Genomic DNA, 27414 nt, shown 5'->3' with positions numbered 1-27414 from the left:
GAGGCAACAGGTGCGCATTTTTATGCCAAACTATTTTAAAAATGTTTTTTTTTTCTGGGTAGTTCCCTTTTTTATAAAACTTTATTGGGGAGAATTATTTTCCAGCGATTCTCTGACCACCTGACAAGCAGAGACCTGGGGGGTATCCTCGGCCCCCCGGATCACACGGTATCTCATCAGCACCCGACGACTGCGTCTGCTATTGATTGTGGCATCTGAGGGGTTAAACTGACGGATCCGTTGGGGCGGGTAGACTGGGCAGCGCCCATGAGGTCACATCTTCCATGATGCAGGATAGATCTGTCATTTGTCGTTAAAGGGTTAAATATGCCGCGTTTGTTTTTTTTTTTTCTTCTTTGGGATTTTGCTGTGAAATTAAACTATTAAAAAAAATACAGAAACCGTAAAGGAAAAGTGCAACAACAACAACAACAATCAGGCGCAGTAAGAAAACCCGTGCCGTTTCAGTGCTGTTTTTCGGTTCAGTGTGAACGCACCCTTAGGCCTGACATACATCTGAGTGTTGCATGGGGCAGAATACATGGACTGTGATTGGGCTCACTGTTGTGAACGCAGCTCTGGTTGTGACAGGAGTATAAGACATCAAAGAACAGCAGAATTATGAGTTCAGCTCTGGAGCATTAAACAGAAGAGAACCTGCGCTTGACTTTCGCTTGTTTGGTTTGACAGCCGCTGATAAGACTGATGGAAGTGATGTTCAGCCGCAGAGTCGGGGTTACTCCCTGCAGAACCCCAGGTCCAGGATCTGTCTGTCTATGTGCACAGTCAGCGTGCGGCAATGATCGCCGCTACATCCCACAGCACACGGGCGACCATCACTGCCCCGGAGTGCAGCCCACTGGCTCCTACCCTGTAGTCAGGATGTAGCAGAGGCGACCACTGTTACAGCCCACTGGACATGTGCACATAGCCTTACATAGAGGTGACGTGTGGGGGTCATGCCACTACTGGGTATCTAACACACGGGTCATGCCAGCTACTTCTAGACACCACTGCCGTCAGGAGAGGGAGAGCTCCACCCTGAGGTCAGGACCGTGGAGGAGGGTAGCCGCCCGGACTCACCTTCGGTAGTGACAGGCAGGGAGATCTCCATACACGCTGCAGACTGGGCTTTTCGAAATGGTGGTCTGCCCGGGCCCCTCCTGTTGGATTTGGTGGCATCGGCGCTGGAGAGCCTCTTCCCTGAGCTGCAGGACTGTGACGTGGGACTTGTGCAGTGACCGTTCACATGATCTGGAAGACAGAGGGACCGTGTCAGGGACCTGCAGCCATTATGATGCTTCGGTCAGTTCTGTACAGTCACTATACCCCCCCGGAGACACAGCATCGCCCCCTACTGACCAGAAATGTGGGATGAAAAGATGTTGAGGTTCTACCAGTTTACAGCATTAGTCAATTGCTTAAAGGGCTATTCCATGAAGCAGCTTACTGCTCACAGGGACCTACCTACAGCAGTGCTGATCCCCTCCCTGCTCCCATAGCCCTACATAGCTGGCGGATTTACCATTCAGGACCCTCGGACAGCCGGGTGACAGCCCCCTACAAGCTGTAATGGTGGCCATATTAGTACTTCCCTCTAGTGATATTCTAGTTTAAGGTAAAAATGCAAACCGCTGCTGTGACCATGTATGTAACCACTGCCGTGACCATGTATGTAACCGCTGCTGTGATCATGTAACCGCTGCCGTGACCATGTATGTAACCGCTGCTGTGATCATGTATGTAACCGCTTCTGTGACCATATATGTAACTGCTGCTGTGACCATGTATGTATCCGCTGCCGTGATCATGTATGTAACCACTGCCGTGACCATGTATGTAACCGCTGCTGTGATCATGTAACCGCTGCCGTGACCATGTATGTAACCGCTGTTGTGATCATGTATGTAACCGCTTCTGTGACCATATATGTAACCGCTGCTGTGATCATGTAACCGCTGCTGTGACCATGTATGTATCCGCTGCCGTGATCATGTACAGTACAGACCAAAAGTTTGGACACAGCTTCTCATTCAAAGAGTTTTCTTTATTTTCATGACTATGACAATTGTAGATTCACACTGAAGGCATCAAAACTATGAATTATCACATGTGGAATTATATACATAACAAAAAAGTGTGAAACAACTGAAAATCTGTCATATTCTAGGTTCTTCAAAGTAGCCACCTTTTGCTTTGATTACTGCTTTGCACACTCTTGGCATTCTCTTGATGAGCTTCAAGAGGTAGTCACCTGAAATGGTCTTCACTTCACAGGTGTGCCCTGTCAGGTGTAATAAGTGGGATTTCTTGCCTTATAAATGGGGTTGGGACCATCAGTTGCGTTGTGGAGAAGTCAGGTGGATACACAGCTGATAGTCCTACTGAATAGACTGTTAGAATTTGTATTATGGCAAGAAAAAAGCAGCTAAGTAAAGAAAAACGAGTGGCCACCATTACTTTAAGAAATGAAGGTCAGTCAGTCCGAAAAATTGGGAAAACTTTGAAAGTAAGGGCTATTTGACCATGAAGGAGAGTGATGGGGTGCTGCGCCAGATGACCTGGCCTCCACAGTCACCGGACCTGAACCCAATCCAGATGGTTTGGGGTGAGCTGGACCGCAGAGTGAAGGCAAAAGGGCCAACAAGTGCTGAGCATCTCTGGGAACTCCTTCAAGACTGTTGGAAGACCATTTCAGGTGACTACCTCTTGAAGCTCATCAAGAGAATGCCAAGAGTGTGCAAAGCAGTAATCAAAGCAAAAGGTGGCTACTTTGAAGAACCTAGAATATGACATATTTTCAGTTGTTTCACACTTTTTTGTTATGTATATAATTCCACATGTGTTAATTCATAGTTTTTGATGCCTTCAGTGCGAATCTACAATGATCATAGTCATGAAAATAAAGAAAACTCTTTGAATGAGAAGGTGTGTCCAAACTTTTGGTCTGTACTGTATGTAACCGCTGCTGTGACCATGTATGTAACCTCTGCTGTGACCATGTATGTCACATACATGGTCATGGCAGCGGTTACATTACATGGTCATGGCAGTGGTTACATTACATGGTCATGGCAGCAGTTATATACATGGTAACAGCTGCCATCATCATGTATGTATCCGCTGTTGCATGTCCACGTGTGTGATTTATTATTGGCGCACATACTGGTGCGAAGAACGGCTGCCCTGAGGAGTTGTAAGAGGAAAGTCCTCAATGTGTCCAGAGAGCTGAACCACTCACGCATCCTTCCATTCTGATGAATGTGCTGCAGCCTTCGCCCGTCTACTCTGGTTTATCCCAACCGTACAGCAGAGGTAAGAACGCAGTGTCTGTCCTGACAGTTACACGCACGCCCCCCAGAATTATCTCCTGAATATAGACCTTGGTTTGCGTTGGCGGTCACGCTCAGTCACAAACACTTGAGTGGTCACCCTCAATTACACTCACATTGTAAGCTCGGTCACACTCATGTTGGTGATCACTCTTAGTCACACTCACGTTTGTCACGCTCAGTCCCACGCGTTGGTGGTCACAGTCATAATCTCTCTCAATCACATTAGCATTGGAGGTCACTCTTGGTCACGTTTGTGGTCACACTCTAGCTGGTGGTCACACTCAGACACACATTGATGGTCACGCTCATTCACATACACGGTGGTGGTCATGTTCAGTAACAGTCACTTGAGTGGTCTCTCTCAGTCACACTAGCACTGGAGCTCACAGTCACATTTGTGGTCACGCTCAGCCACACATGCTTTGGTGGTCACTCATGTGGTCATGGATGTACAGAGCAGATGGCTGCCAGTCACAGTTTCAGGGGCTCATTTGGAGGAATGGAGTATTATGGGACCAGATGGGTTTCTCACATGAAAGCTCCATCAGTCTGCAGCCTTCATATCAACATCTGCTGCCCTCTAAGATCCTCCATGTCTCAATCCTACACACAAAAAGGTGGCAGGGTAGTGCCTCCAAGTGGATGTAACGGCCAAGTGTTATAGACTCTCGACTCACCCAACAACCTCTGTGTATTTCCAGTTCAAGGCAGGGTTAACAGGGCAGAAGATGGTCACTCAACGCCTCCACAAACAAGGCCCTGTCCAACCGTCCAAGAATTGCACCATTTTTCTTACCAAGAAGACCTTCAAATGTGTTCCACATACATCATGATGACTAGAGTCTGGCAGAATACAGTCAGGCACTAGAGATCATGGCTGGTGCACGTGGACTACATCTACTAAGGCTGGATCTTTGGACCTGATGAATCCTGCACATCCCTATGACTCAGGGTTGATGAATATTTTATATTATAATGTGATATTCCATCATAAACCCGCTAATAGGTGCTGCTATTCTTGGGATACGACTAGCACTGAAGCTAGAGGAGCAGTGGCAGTCACTTCAGTGACCCGTTGAGAAGTGTAATTTGGACATTATGGCAGAAAACTCTTATAAAATTGGTTTCCTCTAAAACTTTTGAAGCCACAGAAACCTTCTGATAGATGATCTCTAGTCAAACTCTGTCCTCTCCTGAGCCATCATCTTGCTGAATCTGATGGAGACCATCACTCAGGAGAGGAGGACCTTCACATCACATAGAGAATGAAACAAGGTCAAGCATTCACAGAGCAGTGGATCCCGTATATATAAAGCACCACTATGGCATCACGTGGGGGTTACAGGATTAGTCGGTGAAGAGCATTTACTGGAATGGTAATGAGCATGTGGGCATCGGACTGGTTTCTCCCAATGTGTGTCTGCTCGGAAATGATTTACAGAATGCGGGCACAGGAAAATGGGTGTTATACACAAGCGGAAATGCTGAAGATGCTGCCAACAGGAGGACTGCATGGACAGAAGAGAGAAGCCTCGGCCAAGCCAAGCATTGGAAGGAAGACCTTGAGATCTCATGGGACTGGTTGGTTTGCCAAATGAGAGTGAGGAAGCTTTAAAAAACTGCTGGCTTTCGCCTACCGTACCAAGATCAGTCTTAAGATCTGTTGGCAGACTTAACTTTCTCGATCCTTTAACTGAAAAAACAGAAAAAGGAGAAAGGTCGTTATTAAATGCCAAAGCAAAGCTTAGAAAAAAAATGACAATATGTGGGAGAAAGGGTCACGACAGAGAGGGGCAACCAGAACCAACAAGATGGCTCCCACTGGACAGAAGACATTAGATGAACATCTAGTCTCTTATACTCAGTGGGGTACTTGGATTACGAGGTGGGCCCGTGGAGCTTGTGGTGAGGGGGGACCTTGCTCAGGTTGACCATATTCTCCATGAATGGTATGGACCTGCACAGGGCTACCCTCTCCGCAGGCATCACAAGTGGTCCAACAGCAACAACGGCCATCCGTGGTACAAAGGACGGGAAGTTGGGGGGGGTGAAGGAGCACACCATGCTTTTGGTGTTGTACATGAGCTCCAGGAGGAGACCCTCTCGTCTACAGATAATACACACAGTAATGTAAGACACTTCTCAGCTGACAGATGGAATCTCCTGGTGGCTCCTCCGTGTAACTGATCTTGGCAATAATTAAAGGGGTACTCCCATCTTCATAATCCTATTTAATGAAATTATTTATCCCCCAATAAACTATTTTCTAAATATATCTTATTAAAAAAATCGCACTCATCTCTATGAAATATAATTTTCAAAATACATTGTTTATGCAAGCTGCCCATGGATACGGCCACCGCTCGCCGGACGCATCCATGGGCCGCGCCTGCGCATTCTTATCTCTCGTGATGCGGCCTCCTTACTGACACTGTGTGCGCGCACGTCACCAGCCAGCCGCGCATGCGCGGATCCATATTCTTTTGAGCCGCGGCCAATATAGCTCTGCGCATGCGCGGCCGCCCGAACACTTCATGCAGTGAAGAGACAGCGTCGGAGGACATAGCGGTGGGTGAGTATTATTTCTACATGCACCACCAATTCCACCGAATTGGGGGCTGATAGAAGCACTTGGGGGGGTTGATGGAGGCACTTGGGGGGGCTTATGGAGGCACAATGGGGGCTGATGGAGGCACAATGGGGGCTGATGGAGGCACTTGGGGGGCTGATGGAGGCACTTGGGGGGCTGATGGAGGCACTTGGGGGGCTGATGGAGGCATATGGGGGCTGTTTGAGGCATATGGGGGGCTGTTGGGGGCATATGGGGGGGCTGATGGATGTAGCAGAGCTGAATACGCTGCTGTTCAGACACAGTTCTAATGGGGGAGGGAATAGACAGATGTAGCAGAGCTGTATATCTGGCGGGTCAGCATCAATGCTGGTTGACGAGATAAACAGACAGATGTAGCAGAGCTGTATATGAAGCTTTTCAGACACAGTGCTAGTGGGGGAGTAGAATAAAGATGTAGCAGGGCTGTATAGGAAGCCATTCAGCCAAAGGGATGTTAGGGGACTGGAGAAGACACATGTAGCTGAGCTGTATATGCATCTATAAAGATACATAGTGGAAACAAATCTGCATCGGTGCTGGTGGGTGGGGGATGGTCAAGCTTTTGAGCTAATGTATAATATGGAATTATAGTTTTTGATGCACAGAATGGGTTTGTAACAGATCAGACTGAGATTTTATGTGTAAAACTGTGCAGAACAGCCACGTGTTACTGTAGACTGAGCTCACTTCACATGGCTCTCTGATGATTCCCCAGCAGGGGAGGGGCCTCACAGACACTGCAGGCTGCCAGACTGATGACTCAGACTCTTCACATGAACGAGCACGCAAGGACTGAGTTCTCAGTGTGATGTCATAAGGGGGCGTGGCCGACCTTCACTCAAACTGCCTAAGCCCGCCCAGCCTTAGCTGCAGAAAACCAGGAAGTGAATTCTGCTGTAACTGCAGCTCTGGCTGATTTAACAAGATGGGAAAAACCCCTTTAAGGATCCCCAACGGTCTTTCTTGAGGCCATGATATCGTCTTGCCAAGACTTGGCTTGGACAGATTTACAGAGATGTGACGACAATGGATCATTAAGGTTTATAGGAAGAAGGAAGAGCAAGGCTCTTCTCTATGGCAATATGGTGGAGGTTCTGCGGTGAAGGACGAGGACAACGTCTGAGTGTCACCTTGTCAGTGAGGTTCAAGGTCAAACAAAGCTTCCACTGTAGGCTTTGAATACTCTCTGCACATTGCCTGTAAACACTCTGTTCAGTATTATTCCCCATGTCCAGACCTCTTACTGATCCGACAGGGGCATGACCACATTATGTGTGTGCTTGGGCACCTCATCGCCATCCTCAGTGCAGACATCTACCGGGGAACAAGTGCCCAATGGATCTATGGAGAAGGGAGAGCCCAGCGGAGGTTGTATAGTATTACCAGGACCTAGTCCAGGAGCCATGCCTACCTTTTCAAGGAATCAGAAGCTAAAGGGTTGGTCAGCTTTGGATGGTGGGTAAGTGGTGGCTATGGGGCTATACTCTAAGTATGGGACCCTTCTCCTATATGTATCCTCCTGGTCTGGGAGCAGAGAGAACACATTCATTAGATACGCACCGAGTGCTGGAGGCCTCGCTATAGGTTCATATATAGTGTTTCCGACCCAGATGCCCATCAGAGGAGTGGTGACGTTCAGTGCAGATATGATAAACACATTCCCGTCTTTTCCGCCGGTCATACGCGCTCCCGTCTTCTGCACCCGCCGCTCTTCTCCCTCATTATCTACCTTAGCAGATTCCCAGCATTTCCTTTCATCTGTTATTTAGCATTTAGCGCCCCGACCTTCTGCACTCATTACTGTTACATCTGCTGCAGCCGTCGTTGCCCCCTCCTCAATATTTTTTTATATTTTTTTTCACATTGAATCGTCCGGATACGGTATGATTCGGCAGTCAATTAACCAGACGCGTTTCTGGGAACTCGATAGCACAGGAGCATTTTGGAAGGTAAATCAATAGAAGGAAATACATTTTAATTGCGTTAATAAATAGCTGTCATAACGCGGCTAATGACGACTGCGGGGCGTAGTGGGGGCTCCTAATGACTCCGAGCGCGCTCTGTTTACATTAGTGACACGGGGAGCTCATTAGCCGACCTACAAGTGGCCTGACCGAGAGGATGGAAATTAATGGTCAGCACTTGAGGCTCGGCGCCCGGAGAGTAATAATATTAATTATGACTGAAAATGGCTATTTCCATTAAGGTGACATTTAAAGGCCAAGCACTTCATCGGGGGGGAGGGGGACGGACGACGCACACGGGAGGTGGTATGTCGTATGTGCTAATCCTCCGATGGTGGAGACCACCCTGATATAGTGCAGGACTGATGCCTTCGCGCTCCACAGTCATAATATGGCGCTGCTTCATGATTGAGTGTTTAATATGCTGTCGTCCATTTATGTATATTTCCTCAATTACTGTCAGACAGCGGGAGGGTCGGGGGTGGGTGGTTATATCTGCCTGCCGTCTACACCCCAGCTATGAGATACCTAGCACCCGCTGTTACAGGACAATGGACACCGCACGACTCATTAGACTGTTTGGATGCTGAAGACACTCCCTGATGTGCCCTCAAGTAATTTGTACAGTCCGAAGACTCACGTTGCCTTCCTCACTAAGGGTCCTGAGCTAGGACGGCATAGAGTCCTGGATGTAGACCCTAGTGGGAGCAGCTGCTGAGGTTAACACCCCTGAGGGACACTCATCTCTGTGGCCAGTAAGTGGACTTCTCCATGAACTCCTCCTCCTGGCAGCCGGGTTCTCCCTAAAGAGTTTGTCCATTCTTACTCTAAGGGTCAGTAGACCTTGTCAGTGCGGTTCCTGTAGCAGTCCACCTACCTGCCCATACAGAGGTGCACACCATTCTACAAGCAGTCTGGCCCTGTGTGCCTCCAGCCTCGGCCCCTGCAGTCGCCCTGGGGGAGTCTAATAAACTTACTTCGTAGCAAACACCACTGCCATCTCTCAACGGTGGAGCCCAGCGCGCCCCTCTCTCACTGCATTACCCCTCAGGTCGGAGTCAGTACCATGGGTCACACCACCCATGAGAGGGGGATGGGGCCCACCTTTCCATACCTGTTGCATAAAATAAGCAGGAGCAGTGAGCAGATGACTGGATAGGCTATCTCGATATATTAAGTGGAGGTCCGACCGCTGGGACCCCAGAGATCCTGAGCATGAAGGGGACGCAGACACTGAACAAGCAGGTGATGCTAGGAAATGTGAGGTGGTGCCGCCTGAGAAATAGTGATGCAGCTCTGGATGTGACAAGAGTAACAGAAGATCGGAATAAACCAAATAAAATCAGAGGGTCGCACTGGAAAACCAGTTCATGTTAAGAATAGGATTTCTAGTTGTTAACAAGTTTGGTGGTCCGACTCCCCTTCCCCCAACTATCAAGAAACTATGGCAGCCCCTTCCCTGGCAGGCCAATACAGCACACCTATTGGAATGGGGCTGACCTGCAGTACCAGGCACAGCTGTGTGGATGAGGGTGGCGCTGTGCTGGGTACAACGCTGAACAGGACACAGGCTTTCATTCAGACTGAGCATTCGTGGCCTCCTTCAGTGTCACCTACAAGGAAGAAAAAAAACCTATGCAAATGGAAACCATAATGACCAAGCTCAACACCCCCATCATTGTCATCATCCACAGCCAGAAAAGGAAACCTCATCCACTGCACGGTCCGAATTAGTAACACGGCGGGCAAGATAAACCCACAGAGCGACCACAGGGTATACGTGTAGTATATGGAGCTTACACGCACTCAGAAAGTACACGGGCCGCACACCCCCGTAACGTCACCCTATGTCTCCTATAATAACCCTGCGACCATAGATGCCGGTGTAGCCCCTTTAAGACGGACTGCTCTCCTGTGTGCCGCCGCCGGGTAGATATCCAGTTCACATCTCTGCCTGTCACTGATCTCTCAGGAACACGCCATGTAGGACTCCGGATGTCAGTAATTGCTGCTCTCACCCCCCCATCAGCCGCCGATTGATCTTCCAGTATCTGACCCTCTTCCACATTACTGCGCTGTTGTGAACAAGGCTCGATGAGCCCTGGAGACGGAGCTGTCATATCGCAGCTCACCGGGCAGGACTGAAATGTGCCACCTGCGACTCCTGTCTCTCACTTCCCTTATGTCAAAGACCAGCATCATCTCTTCATGTTCTTGGAGATCGACCCTGACAAGTACTTTCCAGTGTCACAGACTGACGGCGGCATCACTGGAAGAGGTGAAAAGTAGAACAAAAAATCACCCAGGGGCGGGCGGAGGACACAAGACACCCTCCCCTGTGTACAGAAGTTATGTCACCATCATACAGATAAACAGAACATACTGTACATCACATCATCCTGTATTATACTCCAGAGCTGCACTCACTATTCTGCTGGTGCAGTCACTGTGCACATACATGACTTATCCTGTACTGATCCTGAGTTACATCCTGTATTATCCTCCAGAGCTGCACTCACTATTCTGCTGGTGCAGTCACTGTGTACATACATTACTTATCCTGTACTGATCCTGAGTTACATCCTGTATTATACTGCAGAGCTGCACTCACTATTCTGCTGGTGCAGTCACTGTGTACATACATTACTTATCCTGTACTGATCCTTTATTACATCCTGTATTACACTCCAGAGCTGCACTCACTATTCTGCTGGTGCAGTCACTGTGTACATACATTACTTATCCTGTACTGATCCTGAGTTACATCCTGTATTATACTCCAGAGCTGCACTCACTATTCTGCTGGTGCAGTCACTGTGTACATATATTACTTATCCTGTACTGATCCTGAGTTACATCCTGTATTATACTGCAGAGCTGCACTCACTATTCTGCTGGTGCAGTCACTGTGTACATATATTACTTATCCTGTACTGATCCTGAGTTACATCCTGTATTATACTCCAGAGCTGCACTCACTATTCTGCTGGTGCAGTCACTGTGTACATACATTACTTATCCTGTACTTGTCCTGAGTTACATCCTGTATTATACTCCAGAGCTGCACTCACTATTCTGCTGGTGCAGTCACTGTGTACATACATTACATGACTTATCCTGTACTGATCCAGAGTTACATCCTGTATTATACTCCAGAGCTGTGCTCACTATTCTTCTGGTGCACTCACTGTGTACATACATTACATGACTTATCCTGTACTGATCCAGAGTTACATCCTGTATTATACTCCAGAGCTGCACTCACTATTCTGCTGGTGCAGTCACTGTGTACATATATTACTTATCCTGTACTGATCCTGAGTTACATCCTGTATTATTCTCCAGAGCTGCACTCACTATTCTGCTGGTGCAGTCACTGTGTACATACATTACTTATCCTGTACTGATCCTGAGTTACATCCTGTATTATACTCCAGAGCTGCACTCACTATTCTGCTGGTGCAGTCACTGTGTACATACATTACTTATCCTGCACTGATCCTGAGTTACATCCTGTATTATCCTCCAGAGCTGCACTCACTATTCTGCTGGTGCAGTCACTGTGTACATACATTACTTATCCTGTACTGATCCTGAGTTACATCCTGTATTATACTCCAGAGCTGCACTCACTATTCTACTGGTGGAGAAACTGTGTACATACATTACTTATCCTGTACTGATCCTGAGTTACATCCTGTATTATACTCCAGAGCTGCACTCACTATTCTGCTGGTGCAGTCACTGTGTACATACATTACTTATCCTGTACTGATCCTGAGTTACATCCTGTATTATACTCCAGAGCTGCACTCACTATTCTGCTGGTGCAGTCACTAAGTACATATATTACTTATCCTGTACTGATCCTGAGTTACATCCTGTATTATACTCCAGAGCTGCACTCACTATTCTGCTGGTGCAGTCACTGTGTACATACATTACTTATCCTGTACTGATCCTGAGTCACATCCTGTATTATACTCCAGAGCTGCACTCACTATTCTGCCGTATAAAGAGCTGACCTCTCCCAGCATTGCCTGCTTATTCAGTGTGTGCACAGAACGGATACGTCTTCATGGCAGACACTACACAGGTAAATGTGCGTCTTTATAGTACGGTAAGTAGGACACAATGCAGGACCCAGCAATGACAGTCATCAATAAACTGAATCCCCATGCAGCTTAGTATTATAATCTATAATTGCATATGGAGAGGGTTATTTATCAGAGACCAGGTTTTTAGGCTGATCTTTGAAAGCCCCTGCACTGATGAAGGATACGCCCTGTCATAAATGCTGTGACCTTCCTCAGTCTGTGCACCCATACTATTACATCAGATGCCCAGCACCCTATAAGTGCACCCACATAGAACTGACATTCTGCCCCAGTATCACAAGGCTAGACTACATCCCGCAAAACTGGTGACCATGAGGTATAAGTGGATATTCTGGCCACAATACACATGTAAATACCGTATAAACCTGCCTGAGCCTCCGCTGTACCCTAACATTGGTGATAAATCCATGAACATCAGAGACGGGTAAGTACATGAAGTGCAGGCGGTGAGGGGCAGGATCCAGCATGGCTTCCAGATGCTGGCCACACAGAACAAATCAGAGAGAACGAGAAAAGATAAAAATCACCCATGTACCGTATAACTTTACCTAGAATGATGGGACATCCCAACTCCGCTAATATATAATAAGGCATGAGAGCAATATAACAAGTGTAGAAATACGGTATGTCTCCTGTTACATCCACACACATCATATTATCCTCCATAATATACACACATCATAGAATCCTCCATAACATCCACAAATCATTATATCCTCCATAATATCCATACATCATTATATCCTCCATAATATCCACACATCATTATATCCTCCATAATATCCATACATCATTATATCCTCCATAATATCCACACATCATTATATCCTCCATAATATCCACAAATCATTATATCCTCCATAATATCCACACATCATTATATCCTCCATAATATCCATGCATCATTATATCCTCCATAACATGCACACATCATATTATCCTTCATAATATCCACAAATCATTATATCCTCCATAACATGCACACATCATATTATCCTCCATAATATCCACACATCATATTATCCTCCATAATATCCACACATCATAATATCCTCCATAATATCCACACATCATTATATCCTCCATAATATCCACACATCCTAATATCCACACATCATAATATCCTCCATAATATCCACACATCATAATATGCTCCATAATATCCACACATCATTATATCCTCCATAATATACACACATCATAATATCCTCCATAATATCCACACATCATATTATCCTCCATAATATCCACACATCATAATATCCTCCATAATATCCACACATCATATTATCCTCCATAATATCCACACATCATAATATCCTCCATAATATCCACACATCCTAATATCCACACATCATAATATCCTCCATAATATCCACACATCATAATATGCTCCATAATATCCACACATCATTATATCCTCCATAATATACACACATCATAATATCCTCCATAATATCCACACATCATATTATCCTCCATAATATCCACACATCATATTATCCTCACATCATAATATCCTCCATAATATCCACACATCATATTATCCTCCATAATATCCACACATCATATTATCCTCACATCATATTATCCTCCATAATATCCACACATCATAATATGCTCCATAATATCCACACATCATATTATCCTCCATAATATCCACACACATCATAATATCCACACATCATTATATCCTCCATAATATCCACACATCATATTATCCTCCATAATATCCACACATCATATTATCCTCCATAATATCCACACATCATATTATCCTCCATAATATCCACACACATCATAATATCCTCCATAACATCCACACACATCATAATATGCTCCATAATATCCACACATCATATTATCCTCCATAATATCCACACATCATATTATCCTCACATCATAATATCCTCCATAATATCCACACATCATATTATCCTCCATAATATCCACACATCATATTATCCTCCATAATATCCACACATCATAATATGCTCCATAATATCCACACATCATATTATCCTCCATAATATCCACACACATCATAATATCCACACATCATTATATCCTCCATAATATCCACACATCATATTATCCTCCATAATATCCACACATCATAATATCCTCCATAATATCCACACATCATTATATCCTCCATAATATCCACACATCCTAATATCCACACATCATAATATCCTCCATAATATCCACACATCATAATATGCTCCATAATATCCACACATCATTATATCCTCCATAATATCCACACATCATAATATCCTCCATAATATCCACACATCATATTATCCTCCATAATATCCACACATCATAATATCCTCCATAATATCCACACATCATATTATCCTCCATAATATCCACACATCATAATATCCTCCATAATATCCTCCATAATATCCACACATCCTAATATCCACACATCATAATATCCTCCATAATATCCACACATCATAATATGCTCCATAATATCCACACATCATTATATCCTCCATAATATACACACATCATAATATCCTCCATAATATCCACACATCATATTATCCTCCATAATATCCACACATCATATTATCCTCACATCATAATATCCTCCATAATATCCACACATCATATTATCCTCCATAATATCCACACATCATATTATCCTCACATCATATTATCCTCCATAATATCCACACATCATAATATGCTCCATAATATCCACACATCATATTATCCTCCATAATATCCACACACATCATAATATCCACACATCATTATATCCTCCATAATATCCACACATCATATTATCCTCCATAATATCCACACATCATATTATCCTCCATAATATCCACACATCATATTATCCTCCATAATATCCACACACATCATAATATCCTCCATAACATCCACACACATCATAATATGCTCCATAATATCCACACATCATATTATCCTCCATAATATCCACACATCATATTATCCTCACATCATAATATCCTCCATAATATCCACACATCATAATATCCTCCATAATATCCACACATCATATTATCCTCCATAATATCCACACATCATATTATCCACACATCATAATATCCTCCATAATATCCACACATCATATTATCCTCCATAATATCCACATCATATTATCCTCCATAATATCCACACATCATATTATCCTCCATAATATCCACACATCATAATATGCTCCATAATATCCACACATCATATTATCCTCCATAATATCCACACACATCATAATATCCACACATCATATTATCCTCCATAATATCCACACATCATATTATCCTCCATAATATCCACACATCATATTATCCTCACATCATAATATCCTCCATAATATCCACACATCATATTATCCTCCATAATATCCACACATCATATTATCCTCACATCATATTATCCTCCATAATATCCACACATCATAATATGCTCCATAATATCCACACATCATATTATCCTCCATAATATCCACACACATCATAATATCCACACATCATTATATCCTCCATAATATCCACACATCATATTATCCTCCATAATATCCACACATCATATTATCCTCCATAATATCCACACATCATATTATCCTCCATAATATCCACACACATCATAATATCCTCCATAACATCCACACACATCATAATATGCTCCATAATATCCACACATCATATTATCCTCCATAATATCCACACATCATATTATCCTCACATCATAATATACTCCATAATATCCACACATCATAATATCCTCCATAATATCCACACATCATATTATCCTCCATAATATCCACACATCATATTATCCTCCATAATATCCACACATCATATTATCCACACATCATAATATCCTCCATAATATCCACACATCATATTATCCTCCATAATATCCACACATCATATTATCCTCCATAATATCCACACATCATATTATCCACACATCATAATATCCTCCATAATATCCACACATCATATTATCCTCCATAATATCCACACATCATATTATCCTCCATAATATCCACACATCATATTATCCTCCATAATATCCACACATCATAATATGCTCCATATATCCACACATCATATGATCCTCCATAATATCCACACACATCATAATATCCACACATCATATTATATCCACACATCATATTATCCTCCATAATATCCACACATCATATTATCTCCAAATATCCACACATCATATTATCCTCACATCATAATACCTCCATAATATCCACACATCATATTATCCTCCATAATATCCACACATCATATTATCCTCACATCATATTATCCTCCAGAATATCCACACAATCATAATATGCTCCATAATATCCACACATCATATTATCCTCCATAATATCCACACACATCATAATATCCACACATCATTATATCCTCCATAATATCCACACATCATATTATCCTCCATAATATCCACACATCATATTATCCTCCATATATCCACACATCATATTATCCTCCATAATATCCACACACATCATAATATCCTCCATAACATCCACCACATCATAATATGCTCCATAATATCCACACATCATATTATCCTCCATAATATCCACACATCATATTATCCTCACATCATAATATACTCCATAATATCCACACATCATAATATCCTCCATAATATCCACACATCATATTATCCTCCATAATATCCACACATCATATTATCCACACATCATAATATCCTCCATAATATCCACACATCATATTATCCTCCATAATATCCACACATCATATTATCCTCCATAATATCCACACATCATATTATCCTCCATAATATCCACACATCATAATATGCTCCATAATATCCACACATCATATTATCCTCCATAATATCCACACACATCATAATATCCACACATCATATTATCCTCCATAATATCCACACATCATATTATCCTCCATAATATCCACACATCATATTATCCTCACATCATAATATCCTCCATAATATCCACACATCATATTATCCTCCATAATATCCACACATCATATTATCCTCACATCATATTATCCTCCATAATATCCACACATCATAATATGCTCCATAATATCCACACATCATATTATCCTCCATAATATCCACACATCAATATCCACACATCATTAGCCTCCATATATCCACACATCATATTATATCCTCCATAATATCCACACATCATATTATCCTCCATAATATCCCACATCATTATCCTCCATATATCCACACATCATAATATCCACACACATCATAATATCCTCCATAACATCCACACACATCATAATATGCTCCATAATATCCACACATCATATTATCCTCCATAATATCCACACATCATATTATCCTCACATCATAATATCCTCCATAATATCCACACATCATAATATCCTCCATAATATCCACACATCATATTATCCTCCATAATATCCACACATCATATTATCCACACATCATAATATCCTCCATAATATCCACACATCATATTATCCTCCATAATATCCACACATCATATTATCCTCCATAATATCCACACATCATATTATCCTCCATAATATCCACACATCATAATATGCTCCATAATATCCACACATCATATTATCCTCCATAATATCCACACACATCATAATATCCACACATCATATTATCCTCCATAATATCCACACATAATATTATCCTCCATAATATCCACACACATCATAATATCCTCCATAACATCCACACACATCATAATATGCTCCATAATATCCACACATCATTATATCCTCCATAATATCCACACATCATAATATCCTCCATAATATCCACACATCATATTATCCTCACATCATAATATCCTCCATAATATCCACACATCATATTATCCTCCATAATATCCACACATCATATTATCCTCCATAATATCCACTCACATCATCCACACACATCATAATATCCACACATCATAATATCCACACATCATAATATCCTCCATAATATCCACACATCATATTATCCTCCATAATATCCACACATCATATTATCCTCCATAATATCCACACACATCATAATATCCTCCATAACATCCACACACAGGGATCTCATATCCTTATACATGATGTGTATTCATGTGTGAGGTGCTTGCACAGACTGCGGCTGGAGGCAGCGATGAAGCTGCTTGGTGGATATGGCAGCTCAGACCCGACAGAACTGGAAGGAGCCTATCCTGGTACCTGAGGTGGGAGACTTGCAGCGATCCAGCTCCAGGGACACGGGGCTGTCTGTGAGTTCTGTCAGACCTACAAGGAAAACATTCGCATTACTATGATAACAACAAGAACCAGAGGTGTGAAGAGCCCCCCCGAGGACCCTCCAGCACTGAGAGCTCTCATCATTCACCTCCCTGCCCTCGTGCAAATCACAACTCATTCCCAGCTCCCAGGAAATAAAGCCGAGGAGCGGGTCAGGCTTGGTGGCTGGCAGCGGGTGCAGGATCTCTGCTGCCGGAATATATGACCCTGAAGGAAGCTACAGACGTCCATAGTGCAGCACAGTGGCTGTGGTGTGAAATGGGGCTCATCTATCAATCTAATGACTACATAGGGACTCAACCTGCACTGCTTGTCTATGCAAAAAGAAAACGCATGTCTCCACAACATAACCCAAAACAAGCCGTGAATGTACAAAAAGGCTACACGTGAAACCGTACCACGTGGATCACTGTCACAGGAGAAGTACTACATGTACAGTGAACCCTCAGGATACAATATTTGCAGCATACAGTGGTCTTTTCTGATCCATCGCAAGTCGAAACCAGACTCAACATACAATGTCCCAGACGCAGATCCAACCAATCAAGGTCACTTCTCTGGGGAATTAGCAGCTATACCTGACTGTATATGTAAGGACTTGTATTAAAGTTCTTAGTTATCTGCTTATTTTTCTTAGATCTTCATTTTCTCTTATCTTGGATGACATTTAGGGGCTTTGGAACCGATTACTCAAATTACAATGGTTTCAACATACAATGGTCGTCCTGGAACCAATTAATATTGTAACTTGAGGTACCACTTTGTACCTCAATAACTTATAGAAAAAGACAGGTAGGCAGTAATATCTGTACCTACAGGGAGAGACAGGGAGGAAGCACTATCTGTACCTACAGGGAGAGACAGGGAGGCAGTACTATCTGTACCTACAGGGATAGACAGGGAGGTAGCACTATCTGTACCTACAGGTATAGACAGGAAGGTAGTACTATCTGTACTTACAGGGATAGACAGGGAGGTAGTACCTATCTGTACCTACAGGCATAGACAGGGAGGTAGCACTATCTGTACCTACAGGGATAGACAGGGAGGTAGCACCATCTGTACCTACAGGGAGAGAAAGGGAGGTAGCACCATCTGTACCTACAGGGAGAGACAGGGAGGTAGCACTATCTGTACCTACAGGGAAAGACAGGGAGGTAGTACTATCTGTACCTACAGGGATAGACAGGGAGGTAGTACTATCTGTACCTACAGGGATATACAGGGAGGGAGCACTCTCTGTACCTACAGGGAAAGACAAGGAGGTAGCACTATCTGTACCTACAGGGAGAGACAGGGAGGTAGCACCATCTGTACCTACAGGGAGAGACAGGGAGGTAGCACTATCTGTACCTAAAGGGAAAGACAGGGAGGTAGTACTATCTGTACCTACAGGGATAGACAGGGAGGTAGTACTATCTGTACCTACAGGAATAGACAGGGAGGTAGTACTATCTGTACCTACAGGGAGAGACAGGAGGTAGCACTATCTGTACCTACAGGGATATACAGGGAGGTAGCACTATCTGTACCTACAGGGAGAGACAGGAAGGCAGTACTATCTGTACCTACAGGGAGAGACAGGGAGGTAGTACTATCTGAACCTAGAGGAATAGACAGGGCGGTAGCACTATCTGTACCTACAGGGATAGACAGGGAGGTAGCACTATCTGTACCTACAGGGATATACAGGGAGGTAGCACTATCTGTACCTACAGGGAGAGACAGGGAGGTAGTACTATCTGGAAAAAACTCACAGAAAAAAGTGACGTAAACGGGTGGAAATGCTCCTAACCGAGACACTGTAGCGTGTCTATAACCGGGGGAACAATTCCTCCGTAAGCGGTCCGCAGATAACGACTATCACCCGCAAAAAATACGTACAATGGAGGATGCCGGTGCGGACCGCATGCACCACAAGGACATCTTACACAAAATGATACAATGTGCAGATGAAAAAAAATATATATACACAAATCACTTCAAAAAATGCACCAAAATGATACGCAACTGACAATACTAGCCAAGGAATTGTTCCCCCGGTTATAGACACGCTACAGTGTCTGGGTTTGGAGCATTTCCATCCGTTTACCTACAGGGAGAGACAGGGAGGAAGCACTATCTGTACCTACAGGGAGAGACAGTGAGGAAGCACTATCTGTACCTACAGGGAGAGACAGGGAGGAAGCACTATCTGTACCTACAGGGATAGACAGGGAGGAAGCACTATCTGTACCTACAGGGAGAGACAGTGAGGAAGCACTATCTGTACCTACAGGGAGAGACAGGGAGGAAGCGCTATCTGTACCTACAGGGAGAGACAGGGAGGAAGCACTATCTGTACCTACAGGGAGAGACAGGGAGGAAGCACTATCTGTACCTACAGGGAGAGACAGTGAGGAAGCACTATCTGTACCTACAGGGAGAGACAGGGAGGAAGCGCTATCTGTACCTACAGGGAGAGACAGGGAGGAAGCACTATCTGTACCTACAGGGAGAGACAGGGAGGAAGCACTATCTGTACCTACAGGGAGAGACAGTGAGGAAGCACTATCTGTACCTACAGGGAGAGACAGTGAGGAAGCACTATCTGTACCTACAGGGAGAGACAGGGAGGTAGCACTATCTGTGCCTACAGGGAGAGACAGGGAGGTAGCACTATCTGTACCTACAGGGATAGACAGGGAGGAAGCACTATCTGTACCTACAGGGAGAGACAGGGAGGAAGCACTATCTGTACCTACAGGGAGAGACAGGGAAAAAGCACTATCTGTACCTACAGGGAGAGACAGTGAGGAAGCACTATCTGTACCTACAGGGAGAGACAGGGAGGAAGCGCTATCTGTACCTACAGGGAGAGACAGGGAGGAAGCACTATCTGTACCTACAGGGAGAGACAGGGAGGAAGCACTATCTGTACCTACAGGGAGAGACAGTGAGGAAGCACTATCTGTACCTACAGGGAGAGACAGTGAGGAAGCACTATCTGTACCTACAGGGAGAGACAGTGAGGAAGCACTATCTGTACCTACAGGGAGAGACAGGGAGGAAGCACTATCTGTACCTACAGGGAGAGACAGTGAGGAAGCACTATCTGTACCTACAGGGAGAGACAGGGAGGTAGTACTATCTGTACCTACAGGGAGAGACAGGGAGGAAGCACTATCTGTACCTACAGGGAGAGACAGGGAGTAAGCACTATCTGTACCTACAGGGAGAGACAGGGAGGTAGCACTATCTGTACCTACAGGGAGAGACAGGGAGGTAGTACTATCTGTACCTACAGGGAGAGACAGGGAGGAAGCACTATCTGTACCTACAGGGAGAGACAGGGAGTAAGCACTATCTGTACCTACAGGGAGAGACAGGGAGGTAGCACTATCTGTACCTACAGGGAGAGACAGGGCGGTAGCACTATCTGTACCTACAGGGAGAGACAGGGAGGTAGCACTATCTGTACCTACAGGGAGAGACAGGGAGGAAGCACTATCTGTACCTACAGGGAGAGACAGGGAGGAAGCACTATCTGTACCTACAGGGATAGACAGGGAGAAAGCACTATCTGTACCTACAGGGAGAGACAGGGAGGAAGCACTATCTGTACCTACAGGGATAGACAAGTAGGTAGCACTATCTGTACCTACAGGGAGAGACAGGGAGGTAGTACTATCTGTACCTACAGGGAGAGACAGGGAGGAAGCACTATCTGTACCTACAGGGAGAGACAGGGCGGTAGCACTATCTGTACCTACAGGGAGAGACAGGGAGGTAGCACTATCTGTACCTACAGGGAGAGACAGGGAGGTAGCACTATCTGTACCTACAGGGAGAGACAGGGAGGTAGCACTATCTGTACCTACAGGGAGAGACAGGGAGGTAGCACTATCTGTACCTACAGGGAGAGACAGGGAGGGAGCACTATCTGTACCTACAGGGAGAGACAGGGAGGGAGCACTATCTGTACCTACAGGGAGAGACAGGGAGGTAGCACTATCTGTACCTACAGGGAGAGACAGGGAGGTAGCACTATCTGTACCTACAGGGAGAGACAGGGAGGAAGCACTATCTGTACCTACAGGGATAGACAGGGAGGTAGCACTATCTGTACCTACAGGGATATACAGGGCGGTAGCACTATCTGTACCTACAGGTATAGACAGGGGGGTAGTACTATCTGTACCTACAGGGAGAGGCAGGAAGGCAGTACTATCTGTACCTACAGGGATATACAGGGAGGGAGCACTATCTGTACCTACAGGGAAAGACAGGGAGGTAGTACTATCTGTACCTACAGGGATAGACAGGGAGGTAGCACTATCTGTACCTACAGGGATAGACAGGGCGGTAGCACTATCTGTACCTTCAGGGAGAGACAGGGAGGAAGTAATATATGTAACTACAGGGAGAGACAGGGAGGTAGCACTATATGTACCTACAGGGAGAGACAGGGAGGTAGCACTATCTGTACCTACAGGGATAGACAGGGCGGTAGCACTATCTGTACCTACAGGGATAGACAGGGAGGAAGCACTATCTGTACCTACAGGTATAGACAGGGGGTAGTACTATCTGTACCTACAGGGAGAGACAGGAAGGCAGTACTATCTGTACCTACAGGGATATACAGGGAGGGAGCACTCTCTGTACCTACAGGGAAAGACAGGGAGGTAGTACTATCTGTACCTACAGGGAGAGACAAGGAGGTAGCACTATCTGTACCTACAGGGAGAGACAGGGAGGTAGCACCATCTGTACCTACAGGGAGAGACAGGGAGGTAGCACTATCTGTACCTACAGGGAAAGACAGGGAGGTAGTACTATCTGTACCTACAGGGATAGACAGGGAGGTAGTACTATCTGTACCTACAGGAATAGACAGGGAGATAGTACTATCTGTACCTACAGGGAGAGACAGGGAGGTAGCACTATCTGTACCTACAGGGATATACAGGGAGGTAGCACTATCTGTACCTACAGGGAGAGACAGGAAGGCAGTACTATCTGTACCTACAGGGAGAGACAGGGAGGTAGTACTATCTGTACCTAGAGGAATAGACAGGGCGGTAGCACTAACTGTACCTACAGGGATAGACAGGGAGGTAGCACTATCTGTACCTACAGGGATATACAGGGAGGTAGCACTATCTGTACCTACAGGGAGAGACAGGGAGGTAGTACTATCTGGAAAAAACTCACAGAAAAAAGTGACGTAAACGGGTGGAAATGCTCCTAACCGAGACACTGTAGCGTGTCTATAACCGGGGGAACAATTCCTCCGTAAGCGGTCCGCAGATAACGGCTATCACCCGCAAAAAATACGTACAATGGAGGATGCCGGTGCGGACCGCATGCACCACAAGGACATCTTACACAAAATGATACAATGTGCAGATGAAAAAAAATATATATACACAAATCACTTCAAAAAATGCACCAAAATGATACGCAACTGACAATACTAGCCAAGGAATTGTTCCCCCGGTTATAGACACGCTACAGTGTCTGGGTTTGGAGCATTTCCATCCGTTTACCTACAGGGAGAGACAGGGAGGAAGCACTATCTGTACCTACAGGGAGAGACAGTGAGGAAGCACTATCTGTACCTACAGGGAGAGACAGGGAGGAAGCACTATCTGTACCTACAGGGAGAGACAGTGAGGAAGCACTATCTGTACCTACAGGGAGAGACAGGGAGGAAGCACTATCTGTACCTACAGGGAGAGACAGGGAGGAAGCACTATCTGTACCTACAGGGAGAGACAGTGAGGAAGCACTATCTGTACCTACAGGGAGAGACAGTGAGGAAGCACTATCTGTACCTACAGGGAGAGACAGGGAGGAAGCACTATCTGTACCTACAGGGAGAGACAGTGAGGAAGCACTATCTGTACCTACAGGGAGAGACAGTGAGGAAGCACTATCTGTACCTACAGGGAGAGACAGGGAGGAAGCACTATCTGTACCTACAGGGAGAGACAGTGAGGAAGCACTATCTGTACCTACAGGGAGAGACAGGGAGGAAGCACTATCTGTACCTACAGGAGAGACAGTGAGGAAGCACTATCTGTACCTACAGGGAGAGACAGTGAGGAAGCACTATCTGTACCTACAGGGAGAGACAGAGAGGAAGCACTATCTGTACCTACAGGGAGAGACAGGGAGGAAGCACTATCTGTACCTACAGGGAGAGACAGTGAGGAAGCACTATCTGTACCTACAGGGAGAGACAGGGAGGAAGCACTATCTGTACCTCGAGGGAGAGACAGTGAGGAAGCACTATCTGTACCTCGAGGGAGAGACAGTGAGGAAGCACTATCTGTACCTACAGGGAGAGACAGTGAGGAAGCACTATCTGTACCTACAGGGAGGAAGCACTATCTGTACCTACAGGGAGGAAGCACTATCTGTACCTACAGGGAGAGACAGGGAGGAAGCACTATCTGTACCTACAGGGAGAGACAGGGAGGAAGCACTATCTGTACCTACAGGGAGAGACAGAGAGGAAGCACTATCTGTACCTACAGGGAGAGACAGGGAGGTAGCACTATCTGTACCTACAGGGAGAGACAGGGAGGAAGCACTATCTGTACCTACAGGGAGAGACAGGGAGGAAGCACTATCTGTACCTACAGGGATAGACAGGGAGGAAGCACTATCTGTACCTACAGGGAGAGACAGGGAGGAAGCACTATCTGTACCTACAGGGAGAGACAAGTAGGTAGCACTATCTGTACCTACAGGGAGAGACAGGGAGGTAGTACTATCTGTACCTACAGGGAGAGACAGGGAGGAAGCACTATCTGTACCTACAGGGAGAGACAGGGAGTAAGCACTATCTGTACCTACAGGGAGAGACAGGGAGGTAGCACTATCTGTACCTACAGGGATAGACAGGGCGGTAGCACTATCTGCACCTACAGGTATAGACAGGGAGGTAGCACTATCTGTACCTAAAGGGAGAGACAGGGCGGTAGCACTATCTGTACCTACAGGTATAGACAGGGAGGTAGCACTATCTGTACCTACAGGGAGAGACAGGGCGGTAGCACTATCTGTACCTACAGGGAGAGACAGGGAGGTAGCACTATCTGTGCCTACAGGGAGAGACAGGGAGGAAGCACTATCTGTACCTACAGGGAGAGACAGTGAGGAAGCACTATCTGTACCTACAGGGAGAGACAGTGAGGAAGCACTATCTGTACCTACAGGGAGAGACAGTGAGGAAGCACTATCTGTACCTACAGGGAGAGACAGGGAGGTAGCACTATCTGTACCTACAGGGAGAGACAGGGAGGTAGCACTATCTGTACCTACAGGGAGAGACAGAGAGGAAGCACTATCTGTACCTACAGGGAGAGACAGGGTGGTAGCACTATCTGTACCTACAGGGAGAGACAGGGAGGAAGCACTATCTTTACCTACAGGGAGAGACAGGGAGGAAGCACTATCTGTACCTACAGGGATAGACAGGGAGGAAGCACTATCTGTACCTACAGGGAGAGACAGGGAGGAAGCACTATCTGTACCTACAGGGATAGACAAGTAGGTAGCACTATCTGTACCTACAGGGAGAGACAGGGAGGAAGCACTATCTGTACCTACAGGGAGAGACAGGGCGGTAGCACTATCTGTACCTACAGGGAGAGACAGGGAGGTAGCACTATCTGTACCTACAGGGAGAGACAGGGAGGTAGCACTATCTGTACCTACAGGGAGAGACAGGGAGGAAGCACTATCTGTACCTACAGGGAGAGACAGGGAGGTAGCACTATCTGTACCTACAGGGAGAGACAGGGCGGTAGCACTATCTGTACCTACAGGGAGAGACAGGGCGGTAGCACTATCTGTACCTACAGGGAGAGACAGGGCGGTAGCACTATCTGTACCTACAGGGAGAGACAGGTAGGTAGCACTATCTGTACCTACAGGGAGAGACAGGGAGGAAGCAGTATCTGTACCTACAGGGATAGACAGGGAGGTAGCACTATCTGTACTTACAGGGAGAGACAGGTAGGTAGCACTATCTGTACCTACAGGGAGAGACAGGGAGGAAGCAGTATCTGTACCTACAGGGATAGACAGGGAGGAAGCACTATCTGTACCTACAGGGAGAGACAGTGAGGAAGCACTATCTGTACCTACAGGGAGAGACAGTGAGGTAGCACTATCTGTACCTACAGGGAGAGACAGGGAGGAAGCACTATCTGTACCTACAGGGAGAGACAGGGAGGAAGCACTATCTGTACCTACAGGGAGAGACAGGGAGGCAGTACTATCTGTACCTACAGGGAGAGACAGGGAGGTAGTACTATCTGTACCTACAGGGAGAGACAGGGAGGAAGCACTATCTGTACCTACAGGGAGAGACAGGGAGGTAGCACTATCTGTACCTACAGGGAGAGACAGGGCGGTAGCACTATCTGTACCTACAGGGAGAGACAGGGCGGTAGCACTATCTGTACCTACAGGGAGAGACAGGGCGGTAGCACTATCTGTACCTACAGGGAGAGACAGGTAGGTAGCACTATCTGTACCTACAGGGATAGACAGGGAGGTAGCACTATCTGTACCTACAGGAATAGACAGGGAGGTAGCACTATCTGTACCTACAGGAATAGACAGGGAGGAAGCACTATCTGTACCTACAGGGAGAGACAGGGAGGAAGCACTATCTGTACCTACAGGGAGAGACAGGTAGGTAGCACTATCTGTACCTACAGGAATAGACAGGGAGGTAGCACTATCTGTACCTACAGGTATAAACAGGGAGGCAGTACTATCTGTACCTACAGGTATAGACAGGAAGGTAGTACTATCTGTACCTACAGGGATAGACAGGGAGGAAGCACTATCTGTACTCTGTCTGCTTCACAAGTACAGTCCATTAGACGGAGATTAGGATATTGAGGAATATTACCTCCTGTGTGAATGTAATCCCAGTCAATAGAAGATTGTGAGTTGTGTCTAAATGTAAAGAAGCTCCGCAGAACCTGCCACTGACCTGTAAATGTTACCAATTCACTATTTTGTTAATGTGGAGTTTTCGTCACCAGATTCAGTATATAGACAAAGGGA

At 45.3% G+C, this 27414-nt stretch overlaps 1 protein-coding gene across 3 annotated transcripts in view; it reads right to left on the bottom strand.

Annotated features, from left to right (window-relative positions):
- The window catches only part of STXBP5L (syntaxin binding protein 5L), a 195895-nt gene that overhangs the window by 10711 nt on the left and 157770 nt on the right, over positions 1-27414 (bottom strand). For 2 of the 3 annotated variants that reach the window (XM_044287379.1, XM_044287380.1), the window contains exons 19-21: positions 18262-18327; positions 4978-5028; positions 1084-1254 (exon numbers count right to left, since the gene is read on the bottom strand). In XM_044287379.1, the coding sequence (XP_044143314.1) occupies positions 1084-1254; positions 4978-5028; positions 18262-18327 (288 nt within the window). The remainder of the gene's footprint in view (positions 1-1083; positions 1255-4977; positions 5029-18261; positions 18328-27414) is intronic. The other variant, XM_044287383.1, reaches the window with a different exon arrangement.

The sequence above is a fragment of the Bufo gargarizans genome, chromosome 3 (assembly GCF_014858855.1).
Source record: "Bufo gargarizans isolate SCDJY-AF-19 chromosome 3, ASM1485885v1, whole genome shotgun sequence".
In the NCBI taxonomy this organism is placed as follows: domain Eukaryota; kingdom Metazoa; phylum Chordata; class Amphibia; order Anura; family Bufonidae; genus Bufo; species Bufo gargarizans.
This window is presented reverse-complemented; position numbering and strand designations above follow the sequence as displayed.